We start from the raw sequence: 24,850 nt of genomic DNA, 5'->3' as shown, positions 1-24,850 counted from the left end.
GGCACTACGATCACGTGTAACAAGCTGCGGCTGTCGGCGTTAAAGAATGGCACTGCTACAACTGCAAAGAGGTCTCACGGGTGGCAAGCGATATGCGAGCTCCGCCGAGGCATCACTTTGGTGGCCCCTAAGGGGGCCTTTTAAAAATTGTGAGAAGCCTGCCGCAGCAGCCGGTCAGCTTGAGAAATCCAGAAGAAACGCTGAGGAGAGATCGCCACAAGCATCTCGCCACGTACTTCTCACTGGCTTGCACGAGAAAAGCATGTCTCCGTCAGCCATGCATGCTTTACTCAAAGCTTGCCGTCGTCCTTCTCCAAGGCATCAAAGGGCTCCATGTAGTGCAGCAGAAAGTTCCTCGCAGAAACGAAGCCCCGGAAGGGCTGAATCATGCCGGGCCTTTTGTGAGGACAACGTTGAGGCAAGCTGCCCTACCGCGTCATCGCTGCCGTCGTCGCCGTCACTATCCGATGCAAGCATGTTCGCGACGATCGTCTCATCGGTTAGAAGCACTTAGCTTCCAAATCTATAGCCGTGCGCTTTCTTTTCACCGGCAACGGCGTGCATTGCCGATGATCAGCGGGTGAATCAGCCATCTTACGTTTCGGCGGCGAGTCAAGCGAAGTTGAGAAACTGCTTGGCCAGGAACGACTTCAACACAACCAACAAAAATGAATGCGAGCGACTAAGCTGTTCACAGAACTGCACTAAATGAGGAGCCAGCGTTCACGACACCGTGAGCAGCACTGCTGTGCGGTTCACACGCCCCATGTGGGCAATCTGCTTGCGGCGCAGTTGGCGCGATCCATTTGTGTTTCGAAGGATGGGGCAGCGTAGAGTTATGGTGGCAGCCCATTCGTGTTCAGAGGAGTGGAAGGGCGACGGGAGAGAGCCACGTGGAGATGGCTCGAAAATTAGCGCGTGGCAGCTGTTGGAGCAGTGGCCCATCGTGCAGCGGCTCGAATTTCTCATTTAATTTTTTTATTTTCAAGGATTTCGCCTTTCGCTACACACCCAGCAGCCAAACTACATTGTCATAACCGATAATGCAGCGTCGGGGCATTGTAGTAAACGGGTTATTTCACCATGGAAAACATACGCAAGTCGATGATGCAGCAGCTTCTTATCGTCATAACCGATATATTGTTAAAGCCGGTATCGTTATAAGTGGGTTCAACTGTATTGTGAAACACTTTGTGCAAATCGAAGGAGTGTCACGGTAACGTAGTCTTCCGGTGCCGCATGCACTATTTGCCAACTGCTTACCGCAAAATGGCAATCTGTAAAGAAGAGGAGAATGGTCAACCATGAGGAAGGGGAGAAGGGATCTTCAACATGCAGGGGTGGAGAGAGGGTGGAGTTTTCTAAGAGATAAGGAAACCTTGAATGGTGGAGAACCTTGCCTTGAAATGTGGCTTCACGACACTGTGAAGCAGCACTGCTGTACGGTTCACACACCCCAAGGTCACATTAGCATATAACCGTCACCCTCACTAATTAATTGAATAATTATATAATCTAGCGGCCGGAAAACGTGTATTTCCGGCTGCTAGATTCCACGTAAACAAGAAAATGCGCGAGGCGTACACAATGAAGTACAGTATGTAGCTGCCTGCCATGGCAGCTTCACCACAATACTCACCTGCCCATTTCACATGTAAACAACGGCGCACACAGTTTTTTATTCCGGTACCAGCAAATCTCCGCTTGGGTCGTCGCATGAGGCATTCAGAGGTATCACCACCAAACCTATAGCGATAAGCATCTTCACCTATATGTTTTACAGTGCCTGGTGCGTAGTGCCATTGGTAGCGTACTACATGTTATTAGTAGGCGATACTCCAAACGTGCCCCCGCTGTTCTCTGCTGCAGGCGGCGCAATGTGGGCATTGCATTTCACTTCGGTGGCATCCGGTGTTGTCCACCAGCTCGATTTCGTTTTGGTTTCCCGTCACCCTCTTAAAACAACACGCAATAGCAAAACAACAAAACGCGTCTCTGGCCACTGGAACACCACCAGCTTGACGCTCGTCAGAGTCTCGTATCGCAACCATACGCGCGAGGCTTCGTATTATGTAGATGTCAACAATAGTTGAGTCTGCCAAATTTTTGTAGTTACTTCGGATCGTATGTTTTCCCAGTTAGTATTGGTTTTTCTCGTGGCTTTCTTTCCAAAACATGTGAACGAGGTTCTACTGTAATTCACTGTTGTTCCCGTGCCTCATATTCACACAGCAAGATGAAGCACCGTCAGAATGTGCAGGAGACCCTTTGCCGCTTCCTCGGAGGCACACTGCTTGCATTTATTCCATATCACCTGATCACAATTTTCCTTTTAGCCAATACCTGCGTGTATGATTTTAACAAATTTAAAATATAACCAAGGTATTTTCATGCAGTAATTTTCGTGTAGTTTCCGACTTCGTTATAAAAAGGTTTGTCTTTACTTGGTTTCCCAAGCATCCAGCTTATTTGGCAGAAGACCTGCACCTAGTGCTAGGCTACTGCTGATTACATTTGCACCGCTTATCTTTTGCATGGTCCAGAAGGTGTCGCCCTTATTGTTTTTCCATGCATATACTTTTTCGATGTCCTCAAGTACGTGTGTGGATATGGCTTACTTTGTGATGTGTGACACGTCATTCCCTTCATGTTGCAGAAGATGATATTGAGGTACCCTTCAAGGCACCCAAGGGCCTTCACATTCCAGTGTCAGTACCTACAGTGAGTAGCCCTTTTCTCTCTTTCATTGTATTAGTAGCTGTTACAGGTTCACTCGGCTCTTGCCGTGTGCATAGGCAGTGCTGCAAAAGCACCTGACTTGGACAACCTTCATAGTTTTGGGTATCTGCGAGGCCAATGTCTTGTAGTTCCTTCAAAACTGAGAACAATCTTATAGTTTTGAGAGTACTGGCGAATAATTCTGCTGCATGCACATTTCCTTTAACCCATTGCAGCAATGCCACAAAACTGGTCTCTATGCTGGAAATTGTAAGCAGGGTCATTGTCATTGTAAATGTAGAAAAGGGTGCAAAGGTAATCAACTGGCACATTCCAATGTACTGGGATTGAAAAGTGATTTTAGTGGGAGTGAACAACTTTATCTACAGTAGGCTCCACTTAAATGTAACTCGGAGAGAGAAATGTGTTCCGTTTATGTGAAGTTTCATTTAAGTGAAAGGCACAAAAATTACCAGCAGTTGTTTTAGTCAAAGAGCGTCCGTTTGTTCTAATGCTACAGCGCTGAAAAAAAAAAATACTTTATTGCATTCAGCTTGTAATATTGTAGCGTCTTTTTGCAACATTGTGTTCATTCGCGAAAGGGCGCCCAATAATTATGCGCAGTCCTCATGTTCGAAATAGCGCTGCAGACTTTCAACTACATCTCTCGCTGCCTGGTTCACAACGGCAGCGTATGCTGGAGCAGTAATACAGTTGAACCTCGACATTACGAAATTCTTGATGAAACAAAATATTTATCTTTTTATAATTTGTTGTCTGTAGAGTGCTGTGTATATATAACCTTAATAGAATTAAGTGCAATGAAGTGCGTTTATACGCGATATCAATATAACGAAATTTCACTACCTTGGTCAAGGAGTACAAAGACAATAAATGGAAACATCCGCAGATGCAGATAGTCAAATGGTTGAATTAGAAGCGGCTACTTATGAACGCACCTCTCAAATCACGCGCTGTATGCAGGACCATGAGTACTGTCTTGCTGCGCAAGCAAGGTGAAATGGGGGAGGGGAGTGAGCTCTGGGTAATGTGATCAAGCACGCACGAGAGGAGGAAGTGGGGGGGGGGGGGTTAATGTGCATCTCCTTTTCAAGCGCGGCCATGACTGTGCGTGGCTGTCAGTGCGGCTGAGTCCATACGCAGCACACGCCCTGCTTTAGAGATAATCTGCCATGTGTGCAAAGAGTGGTATCGAGATGGTGTGGCATCACGTGCACTGTCTTCCTGCTCATTTAATACTGGAGGTTGCGTAATCTCGAGTTTCGCAGAGGGTTTGAAATGAAAGGCAGACAAAGCATTCACTCCCCACTGCTATTGCTTTTCTTCATAGTGTCGTCCTGCTGCGGCCGGCACTATCAGCCGTGTCGGGTGGAGTGGACGCGAAAGCATGGTTGGCTTCGCTTCCTACTGCTGATGTGAAAATATCGTCGACACATGAAACCGTATCTTTTGTCGCTGGCTCTCAAATGCAACAAAATAAAAATGTTCTAGTTGCCTGATAATCTGGAAAATCTTGTGGCTGCTTCCACATAATAAAAATCCATCGGCGACTCTACTTATTTGCATTGAAGGTCGAAATTCAATATCAATGGCAGCGCTTGCAAGCACCGTTTTTTGGCGTGTATAACCCGCAGCTCGACTTGGCTGTTTACTGCAAAACTTTTTTCATTTTTGGTCTGGGTTATATGCACCAAAATATGGTACTTGGAACAGGAGAAGGGAGCAGCAACCAGCATGTGGCCACTGTAGTAAATCGCACCGCTGGCACGAGTTGTTGGAATCTCAGCGCTGACGCCCGTTGTTGCAAATGGGTCGCAAGCCCCAAGGGTAGCGTTGGCCTGGCGGCCTGGGGCACAACTGGAAGCATCCGAAGGTCCTGGCAAAGCATGAGTCGACTGGTAACAGAACAACTTGTTTATTCTAACATCGCAAAAGAGCGGCCGGTCAGGTCGACCGAAGTGGAGAGACGGGAGTGCACGTTACTCAACAGAAGAAATCGGAGCCTCTCTCGGCGTCCGGGAGCAGCTGCTCTTATACTTTCGCAGTTGAGGGCAAGAAGGAAGGCCTCGTGACGAGGCCACGTGACGGCTGGCACGGACACGCTGAGAGACATGTTGAGGCGAGTGTAGTGACGCATCCGCCAACCCGGCGCCTGTCAGACCTCCTCGCTTCACTTGGGGAGCTCCTCTCCCCGGCTGCCGCGCTTTGATAAGCGTGGGCACACACACACACACACACGCACACACGAAGACACGTGGCACTGAAACACGCCTGGACGCGCTTGGCGGGGAGGCTTTGCGGGAGCTCCGAACGGGCCAAAATGTCCGCCGCTTTGAACGAAGCCCCGGCGTCCATTGCATCCGCGCCGGCTATACCGCGCGTCGTAGGCGAAACGTAACAGACCGCCCCGCCGGGGGAAGGAGATCCCGATGGTCAGGGGACTGCATCCGCTGTCCGGAGGGATGTCGCTTGATGATGCTCATAACCGAAGTCGGTCGTCCTTCGGCGTTTCTTGAGCGCAGCGCACAGAGAAGGCCTCGTTCTCTCGTTCAGGTTCACACAGGACACTGCAAAGTGACTTCGGGAGAGTTGACATTTTTGTTCTCGTTCCCGGCAAGCGTTAGAACTACGCCGAAACTCAACCGCTCAGTCAGCAAGCACGGCACAACCCTCACTAAGCCCTGCCAGGCTCTTTCCCCTTTTATACTACTGCCTAGTTCCTTACAGTAGTTTAGCAGCACTCAGAACGCGTCGACAAATCGGAAAATTGCACTAGAAAGCACATCATCACTTTGAAACACTACGCAAAAGCAATAGGTTAAAAATCCTGCCTCAGGAAGAAAAACATCAGTAACAAACAACTCTGAGGCTGATTCTTACGTTAGGGGCTTCGACTTAAGCCATCGGCGTTACCGTTGAGACTCCCCTTTTTGTAACGCACCTCAAAGGAATATTGTTGCGAAGCGAGGCTCCAGCGCAGGAGGCGGCCATTTGTGGAAGAGATGGTCTGCAGCCATTGGAGAGGGCAGTGATCCGTCTCGAAGCATGCGAAGCGGAGAACGCAGCGAGCGACCGTACACTAGCTCAGCTGGCGAAAACCACGTAGCCGCATGCGGCGCGGTCTTTAATGCCAACGTCACCCCAGGCAGACACAGCTCCCAGTCAGTGTGTTGTTCAAACCACAATGCTCTCAACATGCGCTTCATGACGGAGTGGAGCTTCTCAATGGGATCCGACATTGTGTGGTACACTGAGCTGTCTAACAGCTTTACCCCACACCTTTCGAGAAAGGCTGTCGTCAAAGCGCTAGTAAACACTGTGCCCTGATCTGATTGGATTTCCGCAGGAAAACCAACTCGCGCAAATATGGACAGTAGTGCATTGACTATCTCAACTGAGCTGAGTTCTTTAAGCGGCACTGCTTCAGGGAACTTTGTCGCTGGGCAGATCACAGTCAAAATGTGTCTGTACCCCGTGGCTGTTACCGGCAGAGGTCCCACTGTATCAATAACGAGCCGTCTAAAAGGCTCCGTAATGATAGGTACCAACTTCAACGGCGCCCTCGATTTGCCCCCTGGTTTGCCAACCCGCTGACAGGTGTCGCATGTCTTCACAAAGTGGTCTGCGTCCCGAAAACACCCTGGCCAATAGTACTCTTGCAAGAGACGGTCCTTAGTTTTCTTAACTCCTAGGTGTCCGGACCACGAACCCCCATGCGACAAGTGCAACAGATCCTGACGGTAGCACTGAGGCACGATCAGCTGATCGAACTCCACTCCCCTGCGGTCTAGATACTTCCGGTACAGGACCCCACCTCTTTCCACAAAGCGAGCATTTTTCTTGGCGATACCTTCCTTGACAATGCAGCGGATGTTTTCTAGGCTGCCATCCTTCTTTTGCTCGGCTATCAAAGCCGACCGGCTGACTTTTAGCAACCTATTCAGTCCATCTGACGTAGGCGCGATGAACAAATCTGCAGATAGCTCTTCTAACTTTCCCGCATCGGGAATTTCCTCTCCAGTATCTGGTGCCTTTAACGCTACAGGCTCAATTTTTTTCAGTTCGGGCGTGCTCTGAATATCAGCTTGCTGCGCCTCTGACCCTTTCTCATTGTTCGACAACGTCGGCCCCGCAACTACCGCCTTTGCAGCGAGCTCCCGAACCTTCGATCTGGTTAAGGCCTGAACGCTAGCCCCACCAAACAAAAGCCCTTTCTCGCGCAGGAGGTGATCGGACCTGTTCGAAAATAGGTACGGGTACTGGGGGGGCAGCATAGATGACACTGCGGCCTCCGTCTCAAGCGCTCCGAAAGGTCCCTCAATAAGCACTTTTGCTACGGGCAGACACACGCTATAAGCTTCCACGGCTTGCTTGATCCATGCGCACTCGCCGGTGAACATATCGGGTTCTACGTAAGAGGGGTGAACTACATCCATCGTAGCTGCGGAATCGCGAAGCACTCGGCACTCTTTCCCATTCACGAGGAGGTCTCGCATGTCAGGCTCGAGAAGCTTCATGTTCTCGTCAGTGCTGCATAATGACAAAAACACGACTTTTGTTTTTGTTTCTGGACACTGCGCCGAAAAGTGACCCGGCTTCTGGCACGTATAACATACGCGCGCTTGCCTCGTCTCGAACCGCTTTCTGCGTTCGGCTTCGGTTGCCGCCGTCTCCTTATGTTCGGTTGGACTGCTTTCACTCGCATCCGCACTACGTGTGTTCCCCCTTGCTCTCATGGGCGTGAACTTCGGCCTCTCAAACTTGGAGCCAAATTCACCCTTTTGACCGTCCTTAGCTCCGCGAGCCCGACGCGTCACAAACTCCTCGGCTAGCTCAGCGGCTCTAGCCACCGTACTAACGTCTGGCCTATCCAAGACCCAGTACCGCACGTTCTCAGGTAACCGACTATAAAACTGTTCCAGCCCGAAACACTGCAGAACTTTCTTGTGGTCACCAAACGCTTTCTCTTCTTTGAGCCACTCCTGCATGTTTGACATAAGCCTGTAGGCAAACTCTGTATATGACTCACTTCTGCCTTTCTCATTTTCGTGAAACTTCCGACGGAACGCCTCCACTGACAGCCTGTACTTTTTTAGCAGACTCGATTTCACTTGGTCGAAATCCTCTGCCTCCTCTCTCTTCAAGCGAGCGACTACGTCGGCCGCCTCGCCGGGTAGCAAAGTAAGCAAGCGCTGTGGCCACGTTTCCCGAGAGAACCCCTGCTTCTCGCACGTTCGCTCAAAGTTAACCAGGAACAAACCAATGTCCTCTCCAAGCTTAAACAGCCGCATCAGGTCAGTCATTTTGAACGATACTCGTTCTCCTGCACCGTGTGCCTGACTTCCATTACGAGCGCGTTCCATCTCTAACTCGAGACGCTTCATTTCCAAAGCGTGTTGACGGTCGCGCTCCTCTTTTTCTTTCTCTTTTAGCTCTTTAAGTTCGCGCTCCGGTCTTTTTGCCGTCTCCCTCTCCTCAATGGTCTCAAGGCATTCCGACAGCTCGTCATCCTCAGCTTCTAACTCAAGAACAGCCCTCAGCAGTTCTGGTTTTCTGAGTTTGTCTGAGACATCCAGACCTAGCTCTCTTGCAAGCTCCAGCAATTTCGGTTTGCGCAACGACTTCAAATCCATGGCTGCTCTGAATGCTGCTTTCTCTACTGCCTACTATTGTCTTGCCGCAAACTAATCCGGCAGCAACGACAACCACAATTACCAGCTCTGTTTCTGACACTAACAAAAGCCTGGCAAAACTCAGAAGAAGAAAGTCCCGCACTCACCAAACCTCGCAGCCAAGAATTCAGCGCAGTCGTTCCGCTGCAGGCAACCAGTCATCACACAGGGCTCGTTGCACTGCTCCCGGATGGTCGTTGTGCTGCTCAGCATACAGTTGACCGCATATCTTCGCTGCTGGCCTCCGCTGTCGCGATCCCACCGCTGCCACCAGTTGTAGTAAATCGCACCGCTGGCACGAGTTGTTGGAATCTCAGCGCTGACGCCCGTTGTTGCAAATGGGTCGCAAGCCCCAAGGGTAGCGTTGGCCTGGCGGCCTGGGGCACAACTGGAAGCATCCGAAGGTCCTGGCAAAGCATGAGTCGACTGGTAACAGAACAACTTGTTTATTCTAACATCGCAAAAGAGCGGCCGGTCAGGTCGACCGAAGTGGAGAGACGGGAGTGCACGTTACTCAACAGAAGAAATCGGAGCCTCTCTCGGCGTCCGGGAGCAGCTGCTCTTATACTTTCGCAGTTGAGGGCAAGAAGGAAGGCCTCGTGACGAGGCCACGTGACGGCTGGCACGGACACGCTGAGAGACATGTTGAGGCGAGTGTAGTGACGCATCCGCCAACCCGGCGCCTGTCAGACCTCCTCGCTTCACTTGGGGAGCTCCTCTCCCCGGCTGCCGCGCTTTGATAAGCGTGGGCACACACACACACACACACGCACACACGAAGACACGTGGCACTGAAACACGCCTGGACGCGCTTGGCGGGGAGGCTTTGCGGGAGCTCCGAACGGGCCAAAATGTCCGCCGCTTTGAACGAAGCCCCGGCGTCCGTTGCATCCGCGCCGGCTATACCGCGCGTTGTAGGCGAAATGTAACACCACACTGTCAGGTTGGAAGCACTACTGAGAGCACGGTTGGTGGCATGGTATGTTCAAGTTAACATATGCCAGCCGTTTTTGCACATAGTTTTGACGGGACTGCATCATCATTTTGTATTAAAGGGGTTCAAATTAACGCGATTCTGCTGTAGCATCTTTGTGATAGGCAATCATCTTGTTTGTTGTGGCTGGTGATTGTTTATGCGGAAGAAGCTTGGTGAGCACTTTTTCATTCCATGCACAACAAAAAAAAATGCTTGTTGTTTATTAACAGTGTTTGGTTTTTGAAAATGCCTTGTGAGGGCTTTGAATGCATTTGAAAATTCTTGACTCTCTTTCGCAAGGGCTGCTACGAATCCTGAATGAGGTAGTCCATCCATCCGTCCATCCCGAGATTCTGTTTCAGTGATCATTGTGCAGTCCTTGACCTCCACCCTTTCCCTCTGCAATGCCACAGCTTTGGGAGCAGCTTTCAGTGAGAGCTCTGAAAGTCATTGGCCTCCTCTGTTTGTGTTTCTCGCAGCCCCCCACCATGAAGTTGCACGCCATCATTGAGAAGACAGCCCTGTTTGTGTCTCAGCATGGGGCCCAGATGGAGATCCTGGTGAAGACGAAGCAAGCGGGGAACCCCCAGTTCAGCTTTCTTTCCTTCGACCACCCACTTAACGTCTACTACCGCTTCCTTGTCGAGCAGATCAAGTGCGGCACCTACATTCCCGTTGAGGAGTCAACTGGTGAGTGGGTCAAGGTGGTTGAGGGCACATTTCGGGCTTTTTCATGTGAGCCTTTAAAGGCAGGGACGTAAACTGAAATAAAGTGTGCGTGTGTGTCCGTGTGTCGGGAAGCGACCTTAATTGGAAACAAGCTAAGGCTAGGGGTGTGTGAATACCAGAAATTTGGAATACAATTTCAATAGTCTTTGCTGTTTGATTTGTACTCGATTCAAGTATTACACTAGAACCCTGTTTACTCAAAACTGTAAAAAAATTGGAAAGAATTTCAGTGTGAGTGGAGTTTCGAGATAAGTAAAATTAGGCAAACCAATGCTTTATTTGTCCCAGTCAGTTCGGGAATAGACTCTAGACAAAACGCCACAAAAATGTAGCTTGAGGACATCTCGAGCTTGCTGGCTGCACATAGTCCTAGTGGTGGAACAGCTGTGCCAATTGCGCGAAACTGCGCCGAGAGCAACTCTTTGCGCCATTCTGTGACAAAACGGCATTTTAGCGGAAGATTGTGCTGAGCCTGCACCAAAGAATGCATAAAAGCGAAATGCTCCTTCCGTTGATACTTCTCAGCCAGCAAACCTGAAATAAAAACCGACAGCATGCTATCATCATCATCATAGAAGGAAGCAGAGGCCCATCCATAGTGAGAAACTATGGGCCTGTCAGAGTCGTCCGATTCGTCATTCGTGCATTTTATTGCGGAAGTGTTTTTATGAACACTCCAGGCACATTTTTGCCATCACCGTGATGTTCTGTAATGTTCGTCCAAGGGCGACAACCCCATCGCCGCAAGTCCTATGCTGTATGTGCGAGTAAAAGCGTGCGAGGGAAGCTGACGATTGCGATTCAATCTGGCATGTACAAAGGAGAAAGCAGAGAGCAAATGCACCATCTTCCGTCGCGTGAAAGGCCATCGGAGGATAGGAGTTGGGGGGGGGGGCAACGTTCTGCTCCGGCCGCAACTGTCGTGACCGGACGCAAGGGTAAGTGACGATCGCGGCTCAGTCTCGCACGCTATATATGAAGGAAAGCGGGGAGGCAGCGCGGGAGGTAGGGGGCGGCTTTGACTCTGCCAGCAAGTGTGTACTTTGCACGGTAGCGTGTGCTGTATCTTGAAAGGACTCGTACCTTCGTGTGTGCTGTGTTCTAGCCGCTCTTGCGTTGAAGTGATAGACAGCATGAAAGTCACTTCACTCGCTCACACCAGCTCTTTGACAGCGAGTGTGCGTGCTGACACCATGCTTGTTATTTCAGTTATTAAGCAAATGTTTTCAAAGTTTATATGGCCGATAGAACTACTATCCTTACTACTTCATATAGCTGTCCACTAATTTGCTATCACAACCGATGCTTCACCTTTTGGGCGAAACTGCAACTCTTTATTTGACGAACGTACAATGTAGTGCCGGTGTACCGTCTTGCTGGTGCTTTATTTCGGTGTTCATTGGACCCACATGGTACTGCAGAGTTTGCCGAAGGATGATGTCACATTCTAGGATTAAAGGTAAACTTTTTCAATGTTTATGGGCGATAGTGGGGCTTTGCAAAAGGGCCACTGCAATCAGAATCGCACTTGGTGCATGGTTAAGGATGGTATTACCGAGTTTGAATGTGCTGCACGGCGAGAGCCGCCACTCCAATGGGTGTCGCCATGTTTGTTGACACAATACTTCTGTGGTGAGTTTGTGTTGTTTGTGAATTTCTGTCGTCGAGTTTTGCGTTTGGGTAACTATGCTAATACACAACCGTATTTGTGCCTGGCGCATGTGGAGTGGGACTGAAGCTATTTTATTTGCGGCTGCAAAGCCTTTGCGGCCCCTATTCAAAACTTCTGTAATGTAAATGGCATGGCATGAGTGTATTGCATGATGTTCTGTTCAGTGCAGGGGCGCGTACTCAATCGGTCTTGCGGCAACCCTTTGCTTACAAGCCGTGACTGTTGCACTGCGTTGCACCCTGGGTTAATAACCACGCGTTTGTTGATCTGTCTGTGGTGCCTTGTCTGTGCCGTATCGACGAACGCGGGTATAGCGCCCTTTGTGCTTTGCAGTGTGGAGGAGTGTCATGTCCTTTCCTGACCACGCTTGGAGATGAGCCTCGCGCGAACCCGTCTCCACAGCATATCGATTATATCTGGTAATATTTGCATGGTATATGGTATGCACGCGGGCATTGGACCCTGTGCCAAATTGGCTTTTCGTCTGCGCCAGGACCTGCGCCGAGAGGTGAACCGGCTGTTCCACCACTGATAGACCACGCGGAACCAATAACATTGTCAGTCGATCACTTCCGTGCGACAAGGCACAACACACGTCACTGTCTAAGGGCATCCATCTTCCTGGTGGTGAGCCAAGATGACAGTGTGCTTGACACCAAGTCAGGCAATTGATATTAGCACAAGTCTTGGACTCGGTCATCCGAGGAATTCATAACTGGTTCTGTACATGCAGGAAGTTGTGGCTGCTAATTTCTGCAGTATAATGAATTCCAGACAATTTCACTTAGAAAATGAGAACTGAACTGCGGAAAAGTTCATCTGTCAAGCCTTCAACCGACGCCTGCAAGTTACATGCTGTTTACACTTCACCGCCGTGTAAGCATGAAGCAGACGTCCTTGTCAAACAGCAATCTCGCTGAAACTATGCTATTGGCATGCATGCCCACCTGCTCGCCTTGTATGGGTGCAGCTCGTGCGAACTGAACATGCCTGCTGAAAATTGCCGGTTGTCTTGCTCAAGGTCACCATTAATACACTTTAATTACTGTAGAATTTTGATGATACAAATCAATACTACGTCTTTATTTCACCTGCGAAACATTCACTTGAAGTACTCATCGATGTGCGACTGTCTGGCAGAGTAATTTGCAGCACAGCACCGTAGGTCATGCCGTCCAGTTGGCTAAAAGTGCACAGCTTTTCACTGCTGCCACCGTTGCACTCAACAAAACTGCATAGAACATTCAGCGACTTGGCCACTGTAGCAAAGCTGGTGCTCAGGTGGGCTCAACATCGCCTCCATGTTTGTTGGAAGGTCCACTGTCGCAGATCTCTCCTTCCAAGTCTGCTTAAGATGTTTGACATCAAGTGCAGCACTCAAATAGTCCACAAAGTTTAATCTGTTGCTCTCATCGTCTCTGCCAAAGTCGTTCGCGCGGGCACACAGTGCCTCTCTTTCATCATCCAGTATGCAATTGACATCTGACATGTCATCATAACTGTCGTTAGATCATTTCCGGAACTGTCTTGTTACTCGAAAAACCGTGTGTGCTTGAAGCAATGCCTGATCATATAGCCCTGCAGCTGCTTCCAGGCGTGCACGATTAGGCGAATGGCACCCTGAAGGTCTACAGAATATTATTCGCCATTGCCATAGCACAGGAGTATTTTGTTTAGCAAATGACAGCAATAAATCTTCCTCACATGTACAATCACTCCTTAATCCATAGGCTGCCGTGACATTCGGCGATAGGAAGACAAACCTAATTGCTTTCAAGTTATGAATGTCAGCATGGACTGGGCAGTTATTCACGACAAAAACAACTTTCCGCCCCACGGCAGCAAACTTAGCCAAGATACCATACACACTCCTCGGACATTGCTGCAGTCATCCAGGACATTTTGTTATTTTTGTAGAGCATGTAGTCCTTAGGAACGAGTCGCACATTCTTAAAGCACTGAGCCTTCTCCATTTTACCAATAATCAACAGTGGAAGCTTGGGACTGCTGGACGTATTTGCACCAAACAGGGCAGGTTTTCTGTCCTTGGATTGTATTTTTCCTGTGGCAGCTGCATCCTTTGGGACAAGTTTTCGTTGGCAGCCTTTTGTAAAATAATACAGCCTCGTCCAACTTATAAACATTGTTGTCCGTGTACTGATCAAGCAGCAAAGCCAATGGCAGCAGGAATGTGACAGGAACCCTGGCAACAGGAATGCGACCAGTGCAGTCACTCTGCTAGCCTGGCACCAACCAGTGTTGGCGTGCCAGGGCCTCCTCACCGACGCCACTGAGGATCACACAGCAGCTAGATTGTTCGTATCATCACCAGAGCGTGAAAAGCTGTTCGCAACATTAGAAATTTAGGACGTTGTAAGCTAATGACCTTGAGCCGGGACGTAATGGTCTTGGGCCGGGACTTTAGAAAAATTCCTATCATTCAGAAATTCGCATCAAGCGTGATCGTATCATCGAGATTCTACTGTGGTGCTGTAATGATTTGCACCGAGTGGAGACGTCAAAACTTCCCACAAAAATGCCCCGCTTGAAGAAGCTGCTGACCCAGGCTGAATTCGATGAACGCAAACGTACTTGCCAAAACCGCAAAAACAACAATGCATGTCTCTGGCCGCTCGAGCCCTGCCAGCTCGGGACACGTTAACGGTTCCTGCTTGGAATGATTCGCAGAATGCCAACTACATTTAAGTCTGCCAAATTCTTTAGTGACTTCGCATCATACATTCTGGTTAGCATGGTTTTTCTCATCGTTTTTCCAAAACATGAACGAGGTTCTACTGGATCTGCCTTCAGCCACATAACTCATTTATTAAAGTGAACCTTTTTTTTTGCCTTCTTGGGGTTTGTTTGGCACGTTTCCTCCATCAATTTCTCGCCGAGTAAAGTGGGCTGATCTCGTAGACTGTGTAATCTGCAGTTGTGTGGGGTGAAGGGGCACATGGATGGGAGAGTGCAGGCATGGCTGAGCATATAACAACCCTCATTGCTATCACTGTCAGTGCTTTGGCCTTCGGGCTCAGCTGCAGTATCTTTTTCATTAAAAGTAATAATGGTTGTCCAGACATGCCTGACTGAACTTACGTTGCATCATGGCACTGGCAGGGCGGTTGTGTTCGCACATTGAATGTTGTGAAATTGGTCTGTTCGAGACACAGCTAAAGCATCGTTTGCTTCCTTTCACTTCTGCTTGCTGCAGGCAATGAGGAGTCTGACGATGAAGACGACCACTACCTGCACCCAAGCTTGTTTGCCACATCAGCGCCGGCTGTGGTGAGCTCCTATGCACTTTGCTTTCTTTTTTCTGTTACTGTGAAATGGAAATTGAGGGCATAATTGTCTCTGTTTTGTCAGTTTTTTTCCTCTAGAGCTGTGCATAGTGGAGCACTTGAGAAGAGGGTCAGTCTTTTCTTGGCTGCATTGCATTTGGACTTCATTTGTTGCTGTTGACCATCAAGAGTTCGTAGTGATTAAGAGTTCTGAAGAAAGCTTGGGTTAGGTTAGCATCATTAAACGTTTTTAGCGGATACCTTTCCCAGGTTGTAGAACCAGACATAAGGTACTGCTTCTTGTTGAGTAAATCGTGCTGTGCCTTCAGATGTGTGCTCACAAAGGGGAAGTCTAACGGATTTCTCTGAGGGGCCAAACACGCTCGCAAACACGCTCAACGTCAGCACCATCTAATGTTACAACCCTTCGCTGCTGCGAGAATGAAATGCGATGGGTGGCATTAATGTTACAACCCCTTGCTGCTGCGAGAATGAAATGCGATGGGTGGCATTGACGCAACGGGGAACATCAGTGTTGCTGCACAAATTTGGCACAGCAAGAATACAGAAGCTCATTTCAGTTCCAACATCGGAGCACTACTTGTTAAATTAGGTGCATCATGATCGTGCGTGTGGGTAGTTCTATCATCAGCTTGGCCGTCTGATGCCAGCTACGCACACACTAGCTAATAATGGTGACACTAATTGAACTGCCGCTAAATCAAGTACATCTATGGCACGCATTTGGAGGGTTGTGACAGCTGTGTGAAGCATCTAACCTTTAACATGAAACACTGAGTCATTCGCAGCACGCCAGTGCGGCATGACATATTTATCCTGTGACACAAGCCCCTAGGGAAAATCCGTCAGAGTTCTAGTTTACATGATAACGGTGATTTGTGAGCATTAATGAAGTACCTTTTGCATAATTAATATTGGTTGGAGTAATGCACATGCTAAATTGTGATTGCCAGGCTGTGATTGATCCACCATACAGCAGAACCCTGTTGATGCGTTTTTCAAGGGACCACGGGAAAGAAACATAACAGCCGGGAAACCGTAACTGTAAGGAAGGCCACAAGATCACCACAGCAACACTAGAAACAGCTCTGAATGGCTGCCAGTTCAGTTGTTAGAGTGCTCGGCGCTCGTACTATGACTGGGGACTGCATGTGTAGATGTGTATAATTAAGTGACACATACCATGTTTCAACATGACAGTGGCCCCTTTCAACTCTTGATACGCTTCACCGTAATATTTTGCATATGCTTCACTGCATTACACGGCTCTATTGTGGCAATGCTGACTAAAGAAAACCAGTGAATGAGCAATGCATATAAGACCCTTAGAGACCCCAAAATAAATGTAGCCCTGCGCTCGGCAGATCTGGCTTAGTGTGCATGGGTCCTGGTAAGCTTTAACTAGGGATGCAAAATTTCCAGAAATTTCGAGTGGGAGGAAATAAAAAACTTCCTTTATTTTTTCAGGAAGCTTGAGAAATTCAGAAAAAAATTTAAACCCCAGTAAAGCTCGAGTAATAATACTTATATTTACTATTTCAGCAATGAAAATAATTATTCATAATTACATGTGACAAATACACAGAGATTGCAAATACAATTGAATGAATGCCTTGTTGTATTCTACGAAAGGCTGGTAATCTGATAACAGAAAACGGTCCCACACTGTCCGAGTCACTCTCTCTGGACACACTCTCATTAGAATCAGTTGCGGCTGCTTCCACTATCAAATTTGATTTACGTAGATGAGTTTTCAAACACATTTGCTTGTGAATCTGTATTAAAGTTATAAACATTTCCAAACAAAGACCACTTTCGTTCACCACTGGCAGATGGCAAAGGTCTCTGCAGCAGCCTAGCAGCTGTGTGTGTCATCAACTGATTAATGTAATGCACAGAGTTTCATACAATTACTAGAGGAAACTGTGGTGCTGGTGTCTACGGTAGCTGCAAGCGGGTTGGTCCAGCCAGCATGAGAAAAACTGTTAGTATGCGGATTTGCCTAGCTTCATCCTTGTGGCTTTGAATGGCTTTGCAACTTTGCAAGCACATTATTTTCAATAGAATACTGGGCTATTAATAATAAGGTAGGCATTATTAAAATTGTCCATTGGCAGAATTGGAACACAGGACCTCTCGCACAGACACCCGATATTTAAACCATTATGTCGTGGACATGTGGAGAAGCAGAACCACTGCAATCAGTAGCGATTATATGTGTTTGCAGAGTCTTATTTCTTTCTCCATTAAAAAAAAAGGTCTGATTGCTTTGCAGTTTAGGCCAATGAAAGCAGACAAAGTAAGCAGAGCCACAGGGACATCTGAAGACACGAGCATGAAGATCAGACAAATGCCTGTACTAACCATCATTCCCATAATGGCTGAACGATTGCAGCGCCAGAGTTCCCTATAGTAATTACAGTCAACATCCGATTTTTTGGACACCCCAGGGGCCGCGAAAACATAAAAAAATCACACAGTCCAAAAAGCTGAGTGCTTGCCTTTTTCCTTTTTACTGCCCTCAAAGGCGCAAGCCGCCACAGGCATGTCTGAAATAGCACTGAAGGCCTGCCAGCACACTTAATAAGCGTATCGGTGCACATACTGTTGCCGGAGACGGCGCGTGCACGCCTGTATAATTAAGGAATATACATACTGTGTCTCGTGACACTTCTTCCCACTCTTGTTATGCTTCACCGCATAGCATTGTATTGAGGCGAAGCTGATTTAGGGGAACCAGCATTATTCAATGCGTCGTGCCCTCCGAGCTTCGAAGCCATTGGCGAGGATTTCAAAGGCAGAGTCAGTGCCATTGCTGATAGCAACGAATTCTTTCAATGAAAAGCACAGCTCCAAATAGCAAGAAGCTTGGTAGCGAATGTCGAAGCAGGTAGGCCAAGCGTTGCTGTGGTGAGGTCTATGGCTGCCAGCAGATCTGCGTTCAAAGCCGCCTATTTGACGCTGCGAGATAATCAAAATGGTGGCACTGGTGGCTTTGATAACACCGTTTAGAACCTGGGATCATGGCGAAAATTCAGGAAAATCGGCCGGTGAAGTGTTTTTTTTTGCGTCCGAAATTTCAGACATTCTTATATATCGACTCTATAGGTACGTGGTGGTGCTGCAAAGGCTTCTGAATTATTAATGCGACAGCGTTAAGGAGCCCGTATCTCAAAAAATCTCTCAGGCAAAAAGATTTTAGAACTACGTAAACCCAGGCGTTCCATGTGATAAGGAATTTACTGAACTAATTGAATTTCTCAAGCTAAACTACGTAAAAAAATGGTAAACTATGACTTGCACGCAACCTACAGACATGATAGCTCTCTGATTGTATTTTGACTATACGAGAAAACATAATATGTTACGCGAAAGCTCAAAGAAATCGCTTCACACATACAAACCGGCTGTAGCGTTCACAGACCGGCCGCGGCGTCCGCCATATTGCGCGCCCCCACACGATGGGTGCCCAGTTCCTTGCATTAACTGTAGCTGGTGCTCATCTCCGCCGCATTGCGGCCCACGCAAGCAGCCGTGATTCCATCGCAAAGCTCGCTTCGTGCAGAGCGTTTGCGGCAAGCGTTTCCTGGTAAAAATTTCGATTAAGTACGCTCCAGTTGCCGGGAAGCGTGAGAAGCAGTCAGGCATCTTTGAATGCTATCGTGTTCCACTATTAAAGGCGAAGCTTAAGCGTCCTCCAAATTTTTGGGTATGTCCAAAAAGTCTGGTGTTCGGAAAAGGGGTCATTGACTGTACTTTAGGAAACTACAGTTGCTTCTAGAATCATGTGCTGCACGCCAGAGAATGGCAAGTATAATTGCATGTGGAAATTTTACTGCTATTTTCCACTTTCTCTCTGCTGAAAAAACAAAAAGAAAGAGAACAGTTTTTTTTCTCCCAATATTCCCGGGCTTTTTCCTGGCCTGTGCATCTCTTGTTTTAACTGATGCACATTTCCTCAGACACTTCACCAACTGCCTTGTGCGCATTTTCTACCAATATGCTTGTGCAACGCCTGGCTTGAGCAATTTCGATCGCTTATTGCTAACTCAAATCATTTGTTGCAACATATCAGTTGCTTGGTGCAACGTGCCAGTCACTTGATGCAATGTACTGCCTCTCTGCACCGATAAATTTATGTGACTGCCTTGTTAAAAAGCATTCTAAGATGCGGGAATGTTACAGAATGGCGACATATCAAAGGGGAACTTACGAAGGCAAATCAGAAAGCCTTTGCCCTATCTTTTTTTTAGCCAAATTACGACTCTAAATGCGAAGTAAAACCTATCCATTCCCAGTGGTAGACTTTTCTTGGACTGGCCCGGCCTTAGCTCCACAGCACAACGCTGCTGTCAGTTGTTGAAGATGCTTGTGCTTCACATGTCCACGGTGTATGGGCAACAAGTGTGATTCATTTTCTACGGAGCTAGGGACAAACACCCACCATAAGCCACAGGGAAGTGCAGACCACGTATGGAGAAAGGTGTCTCGCTTTGAAAAGCGTGAGGTGGGGGTGTTGTGATTCACGTGCAACGATGAAGCCAAGACAGAAGTCCGACGGTGATTCCACAGTCAGCCGGACGAATTCTACCGCAGGGGCATCTCAAATTTAGTGCTGCAATTGGACAAATGTCTGAACCGTCGTGGTTACTATGTAGAAAAATAGTGTAAGGTATGTGTACTTGCAATTACGTTTATGTGCCTTATTTTGGCTAATAAAAAATTGGGGCAAGGACTTTCTGATTCACCCTCCTAATACATGGGGGTCATTGGGATATAGGTCGGGACCGCGAAAATGCAACATAGCAGCCGGAAACGCACAACTGCGAGGAACGCATCAACGGGGTTTCACTGTGCTAATGTTCGTATACATTTAGGAACTGCAGATATGTAAAGAGCACATGGTAGCAACCACCCCGCTCTGTGTTTATGAGAACAAGAAGTGTACGTATTTGTTGTTTAGTTCGGGTGTAAACAAAGTACATGTTGAGTCATTGTACTAAGTATGACCTTCTCATCCATTCTTTCCCCTCTATTTTGCCCTGTGCTTTTGAGTGCTGCTGTGTGTGCCTGTGTGTCTTCAAGATCTCAAACCACATTGTGTTTGCCTGCCCTAGGAGAAAAACCCTGCACGAACGAAACACCGCCAAGGAGGCATTGCGTGAGTTCAGGTGACATTGTGCTCACACAAACGGGACTTTCTTGCAGGAGCTTTCTTTCTTTTTGGTCAGCTTTAGAATGTTTGGTTGAGCTCATGATCAGGGCCCAAGTAGAGGGAGATAGCAAATCAATCATTTGTTCTCCGTTAATGTTGTGCATACATTACATCTGCAATTATTTTTTTTTGCATCAGTCCATACCATCCTTTATTAACAGACCTTGTAATGCAGCTTATGCCTAGTTAAAATCTAGACTTATATTCCTGCGTTTGGTATGTTGTTCCATGTTTCTTCATTAACTTATGATGCACCAGGAAACACATGTAGAAGCTGCATTTTGATAGATTACACATTCCCTATAGCTTTTAAAAGAAGTGACAGACATGATGTGTAAATCAAAGGTGTTCTTGCAGTTAGTGTTAGCCTTCGATGCGTTTAGGTAATTGACAGCCTTGAAGTGCAATCCCCCGTAATAGATCTCGTGAGCAAGTGTTAGCTACAAGGTAACTTCATATGTAAAGGGAGCGAGATTTGCCGTGCTTTAGCTTGGGCAGTCTAATGTCCTTGTTAAATCTTAGTTGTTTGACGTGTCCTTGATTCCGCCTGTGCGTTCTTTCTCCTTTCCGTGTTTGTCTTGTGTGCAGCCAGTTGCTGTTTCCAAGGTGTTTCTATCCAAGGAAGGGGAGGAGAATGCGTACTCACAGCTGATCAAAAACCTCAAGCCGCAGCTGGACAGCCCCTCCGGGGGCGCCTCACCATGCCCTCCTCAGGAAGCGGCCAATCACGGCTCGGCGTATGGCTACACTGACGGTGCAGGTCAGTGCTTCACATAGACGTGCATTCTTACTCCTCCTATTCTTCAGTGTCGTTGTCATTGGCATAAATGAATTTGTGGGTGTACTGCTGTCACATGTAGGCGAATCCAGTTGTTTAATTTAGTTCAATTTGCATGTTTTCAATACAACAATATTTGAAAGTGACAAATTCCTATTTTGCACAGTCCTTTCATTATATCAAGACTTTGCATTTGGATCCTCTGTGCTCACTTGTTCAGAATGTTGGTGCTGCGGTATGCCAGATCACTAGCCTAGGTCAGTAGTTTCCTGAACACACACTGCATAGCCCACCCACTGTGTACATAATTTGTGTATTCCATCACCGGGAAACCGTAATTTGAGCCAGCAGTGAAAGTATGTGCGTGCTGGTGAAGTAAATTTTAATGATGGGTGGGGAGGTTAGCCGAGCGAAAGGTTTGGCATGCTACTGTAGGCTTAATATACCGTATAATGCAGAATATAAGTCGAGGCGAAATATACGTAGGTCGACCCCCTTACATTGAAGCAAAGAAGTCAACATAAAAATTATAAGGCACAAAACTTCGTTTTATTTAGTGGTGCCACCAGACTCATCACCTGCTCATTCGTTTGAGCTGTCTGAACTCTCGTCCGAAGACGACTGCTTTTCGCTGGCTGCGTCCCACAGCATGTCATCCTCGGTGCCGTCTAAGGAGTTGCCAATGCAACACTTCTGGAATGCCCGCACCACCATATCGTCGGGCAGCGAGTGCCAAGCCTGCGACACCCATGTGGCCACAGTGGCGAGAGGTGGCCTGCGCAGCCGGTTGGGGTCGTCAGGTTGTCGCCGGCCATCCACTGTTCATGGACACTGTCTTTAATGGGCTTGTTGAGCACGACGTCCAGTGGCTGAAGTGTTGATGTCATGCCTCCCGGAATGAAGGCGAGTTTCGTCCTCCCGTCGCGGAGTGCCTGCTTCACACCTGCGGTCAAGTGCCCCCGCGAAAAGCATCCAAGACGAGCATGCTCGTACACCGCAGGAGTGCGGTTGCCGATTCCAGACGGTCTTAATCCAATTGAGCATGAGGGCCTCGTCATATAGCCCTTTTCATTCACACGAACAACAACATCCTGCGGGAAAGCCTCTTTCGGCAGCGTCTTCCTCTTGAAGATTATGTATGGGGGCAGCTTTCTGCCGTGTGCAGTACACACGAGCATCACCGTAAAGTGCGAATGCTCGTTCCCCGTTGAAAGAAGCTTGACTTCTTTTGCGTCGCGTTTGCACACTGTGGTGGGCGACGGCATGTCGAACCACACCGGTGTTTCATCAGCGTTGCCGATCTGTCCTAACATGTAGCCATGCTGCTGCCGGAGACGGATAACATAACACTGGAATTCGACCAACTTGTCCTCGTATGCCTCTGGCAGCTTCTGGCAGATTGATCGAATCCCTTGCGTCGCAGGAAGCGACGAACCCAATAAATGGAGCCCTTGAATTGTTCCTTGGGCAGTCCGCATTCTCGGGCGATCTCAATAGCTTTGATGCAGATGAGTTCCGCTGTCACTGGCAAAGATCTGGCACGATGCTTGCGGACAAAATCCGCCACCTTGTCTTCGTTCTCCGGGTGCGCTGCACGGCGCCCGCGAAAGGACGTCTTCCGCTCGTTGCAGGCTGACAGCTTGACTTTCTGCGTTCGCCAGTACTGGACACTTTTTTCAGAGACGCCAAATTGCCGCTGGGCAGACATGTTCCCATGCATTTCAGCATATTCGATGACTTTCTTTTTAAACGCCACGGTGAACTGACGTCGAGTGCTCGTACTCATTTTGCGAGTTGTCAGGAAATTAGCAACGCCAGAAACGATAGCAGCACAGAAAGGGAAGTGGCGTCGGTCCAACTGCGTAGGCCGCGTTAACGTTGGGCCGCGTCGGTCGCCAAGGAGGCGATAACGATGCGGATGCCGAAAGGTCTGCGCTTCTACATGTTGCCAGACGACTATTCATGTTGTGTCAAGGGCTGGTGTATAAGTCGAGGGGTGACCTTTTAGTAATATTTTTTTGAAAAAACCTCAACCTAGGTATATTCTGCACTATACGATATATAGCTATAGATCAAGAGATGAGAGAAAAGGAAGAATGTGGACCCAGCCACTCACACAAAAACTATGGAATAGGTGGCATGAGCACCATGAAACGAAAAAAGTGGAAAGTTGATCTCTATGGCACTGTCAATAAACACATTGTTATCCATCTCTGTGGTGGAGCCGAAAGGACAGAGACGGGTAACATTCTGCTGCACAAGCTGTGCTGCAAAAGTCCAGCTTCAATGGAAAATAGAAAAGGCTATGTTCTTGCAATTATTTTCTGAGCAGTGGACCGAGCAAATAGTACAGCGCCACTTCGTTTTGGTTGGGTGGGGGCAGTGTTTGCTTTGCTTTTTTGTTACTTTTACAATGCCGCCACCTGTGCTTATCGCTTGAAAGCAAATGCGAGGAGTGACGGGGGTTGCAGGACTAAATTCCCATGAATTTATGGGAATTTGATGCTGTATAATAAGGCACAGGTTGGCCAGAACAGACAACTGGTGGGAGAAACTCAGTTTTCCAAGTTAATGAGTCAAATGCACAACCTTAAGTGTCACAACTTGTCTATATTTTGCTGTTGACAATGTATAATTGCGATGTTCTAACATGTTAAAATAGCCAAACTGACAAACAAATAAATGTACATATTATTGTACAATATTTGATTTGATATTCAAAGACAGTACCTGTATTCAATTTGTACTTAAAAATATTTTATATGTGCACTCTCCTAATCTTATTTCAGGGCAACCTTTAAAAAAGAATGCTTGCTATTTCTCCTCTCCCATTTTTCTGTTCTGTCCACTAGTCTTCTTTTTTTTTAAATGAATTTTGATGTTCACTGGTTGGAAGGCATGCTCTCGTTTTAAGAAACAGTGCGTCAGGGCCCCCATTAATTAATGTGGCCAACCGACTCTCCAAATTCTCACCTCTGTATTGTCTGCAGGCTACGAAGGTTACGGAGCACCTGAAGACTGTTCAGTGCCGCCTCCACCTCCAGGCCTGGAACCCATTCTACTGCCATCACAAGCTGTGCTCACGGGCTATGCGATACCGCCACCCCCAGATGTCCAACCGATCATCGACAAGATGGCTGTCTATGTTGCCAAGAACGGCGAGGACTTCGAGACCATCGTCAAGAGCAAAGGTGTGTGTGTTCTCTTGCATGATGGCTAAAGCTAAATCATAGGACTTAGTAAGCTATGAAGGTAAAACTAAAAATAAGCTAGTTCGTAAGTGCATACACAAAATGATGCATTCACAACAGTGAACACAGAGCAGTGATGTTAAGTTAATAGTGCAAATACAATTTAATCGCCATGCTGTGACGATGTCATTGATATTGCCTTTGACATTGGCTCTGGCAGTAGAGGCTGCTATTGCTAGCACTACGACAGCTCAGGAGTCTTTGCTTTATGTCTGACTGTTAAGTGCAACCAATTTTTGGAGCACATTTCTTGGAGAAAAGACGCATGTTAGAACTAGGTAAATGTGGTGTGCATATGCTATAAAGTAGCACTAGAGCCAGTGTTCAGCACTGAAGGTAGGAAGGAGTTCCAGAGCTATATACCTTGGAGCCTGAATCGAGCTGCTGTTACAAATGCAGGCAAACCTGGAAACACGACATTGCATAATAGTCATTTTTGACTTCTTCACGCTTTTATTATGAGGGTATAGGGCCAGCAGCCCCAATTTTTGTGTGATTGTAGCACACCTCCAG

General features: G+C 47.7%; 1 protein-coding gene across 2 annotated transcripts in view; it reads left to right on the top strand.

The window, feature by feature from the left end:
- The window catches only part of su(w[a]) (suppressor of white-apricot), a 56,381-nt gene that overhangs the window by 14,326 nt on the left and 17,205 nt on the right, over positions 1-24,850 (top strand). For both annotated transcript variants that reach the window (XM_050171312.3, XM_050171311.3), the window contains exons 4-8: positions 2,657-2,721; positions 9,867-10,077; positions 15,003-15,076; positions 20,897-21,068; positions 24,077-24,277. In XM_050171312.3, coding sequence (XP_050027269.2) covers positions 2,657-2,721; positions 9,867-10,077; positions 15,003-15,076; positions 20,897-21,068; positions 24,077-24,277 — 723 coding nt within the window. The remainder of the gene's footprint in view (positions 1-2,656; positions 2,722-9,866; positions 10,078-15,002; positions 15,077-20,896; positions 21,069-24,076; positions 24,278-24,850) is intronic.

Source organism: Dermacentor andersoni, chromosome 6 (assembly GCF_023375885.2).
Source record: "Dermacentor andersoni chromosome 6, qqDerAnde1_hic_scaffold, whole genome shotgun sequence".
Lineage (NCBI taxonomy): Eukaryota > Metazoa > Arthropoda > Arachnida > Ixodida > Ixodidae > Dermacentor > Dermacentor andersoni.
The sequence above is the reverse complement of the archived record's forward strand: the minus strand, read 5'-3'. Positions and strand labels throughout refer to the sequence as shown.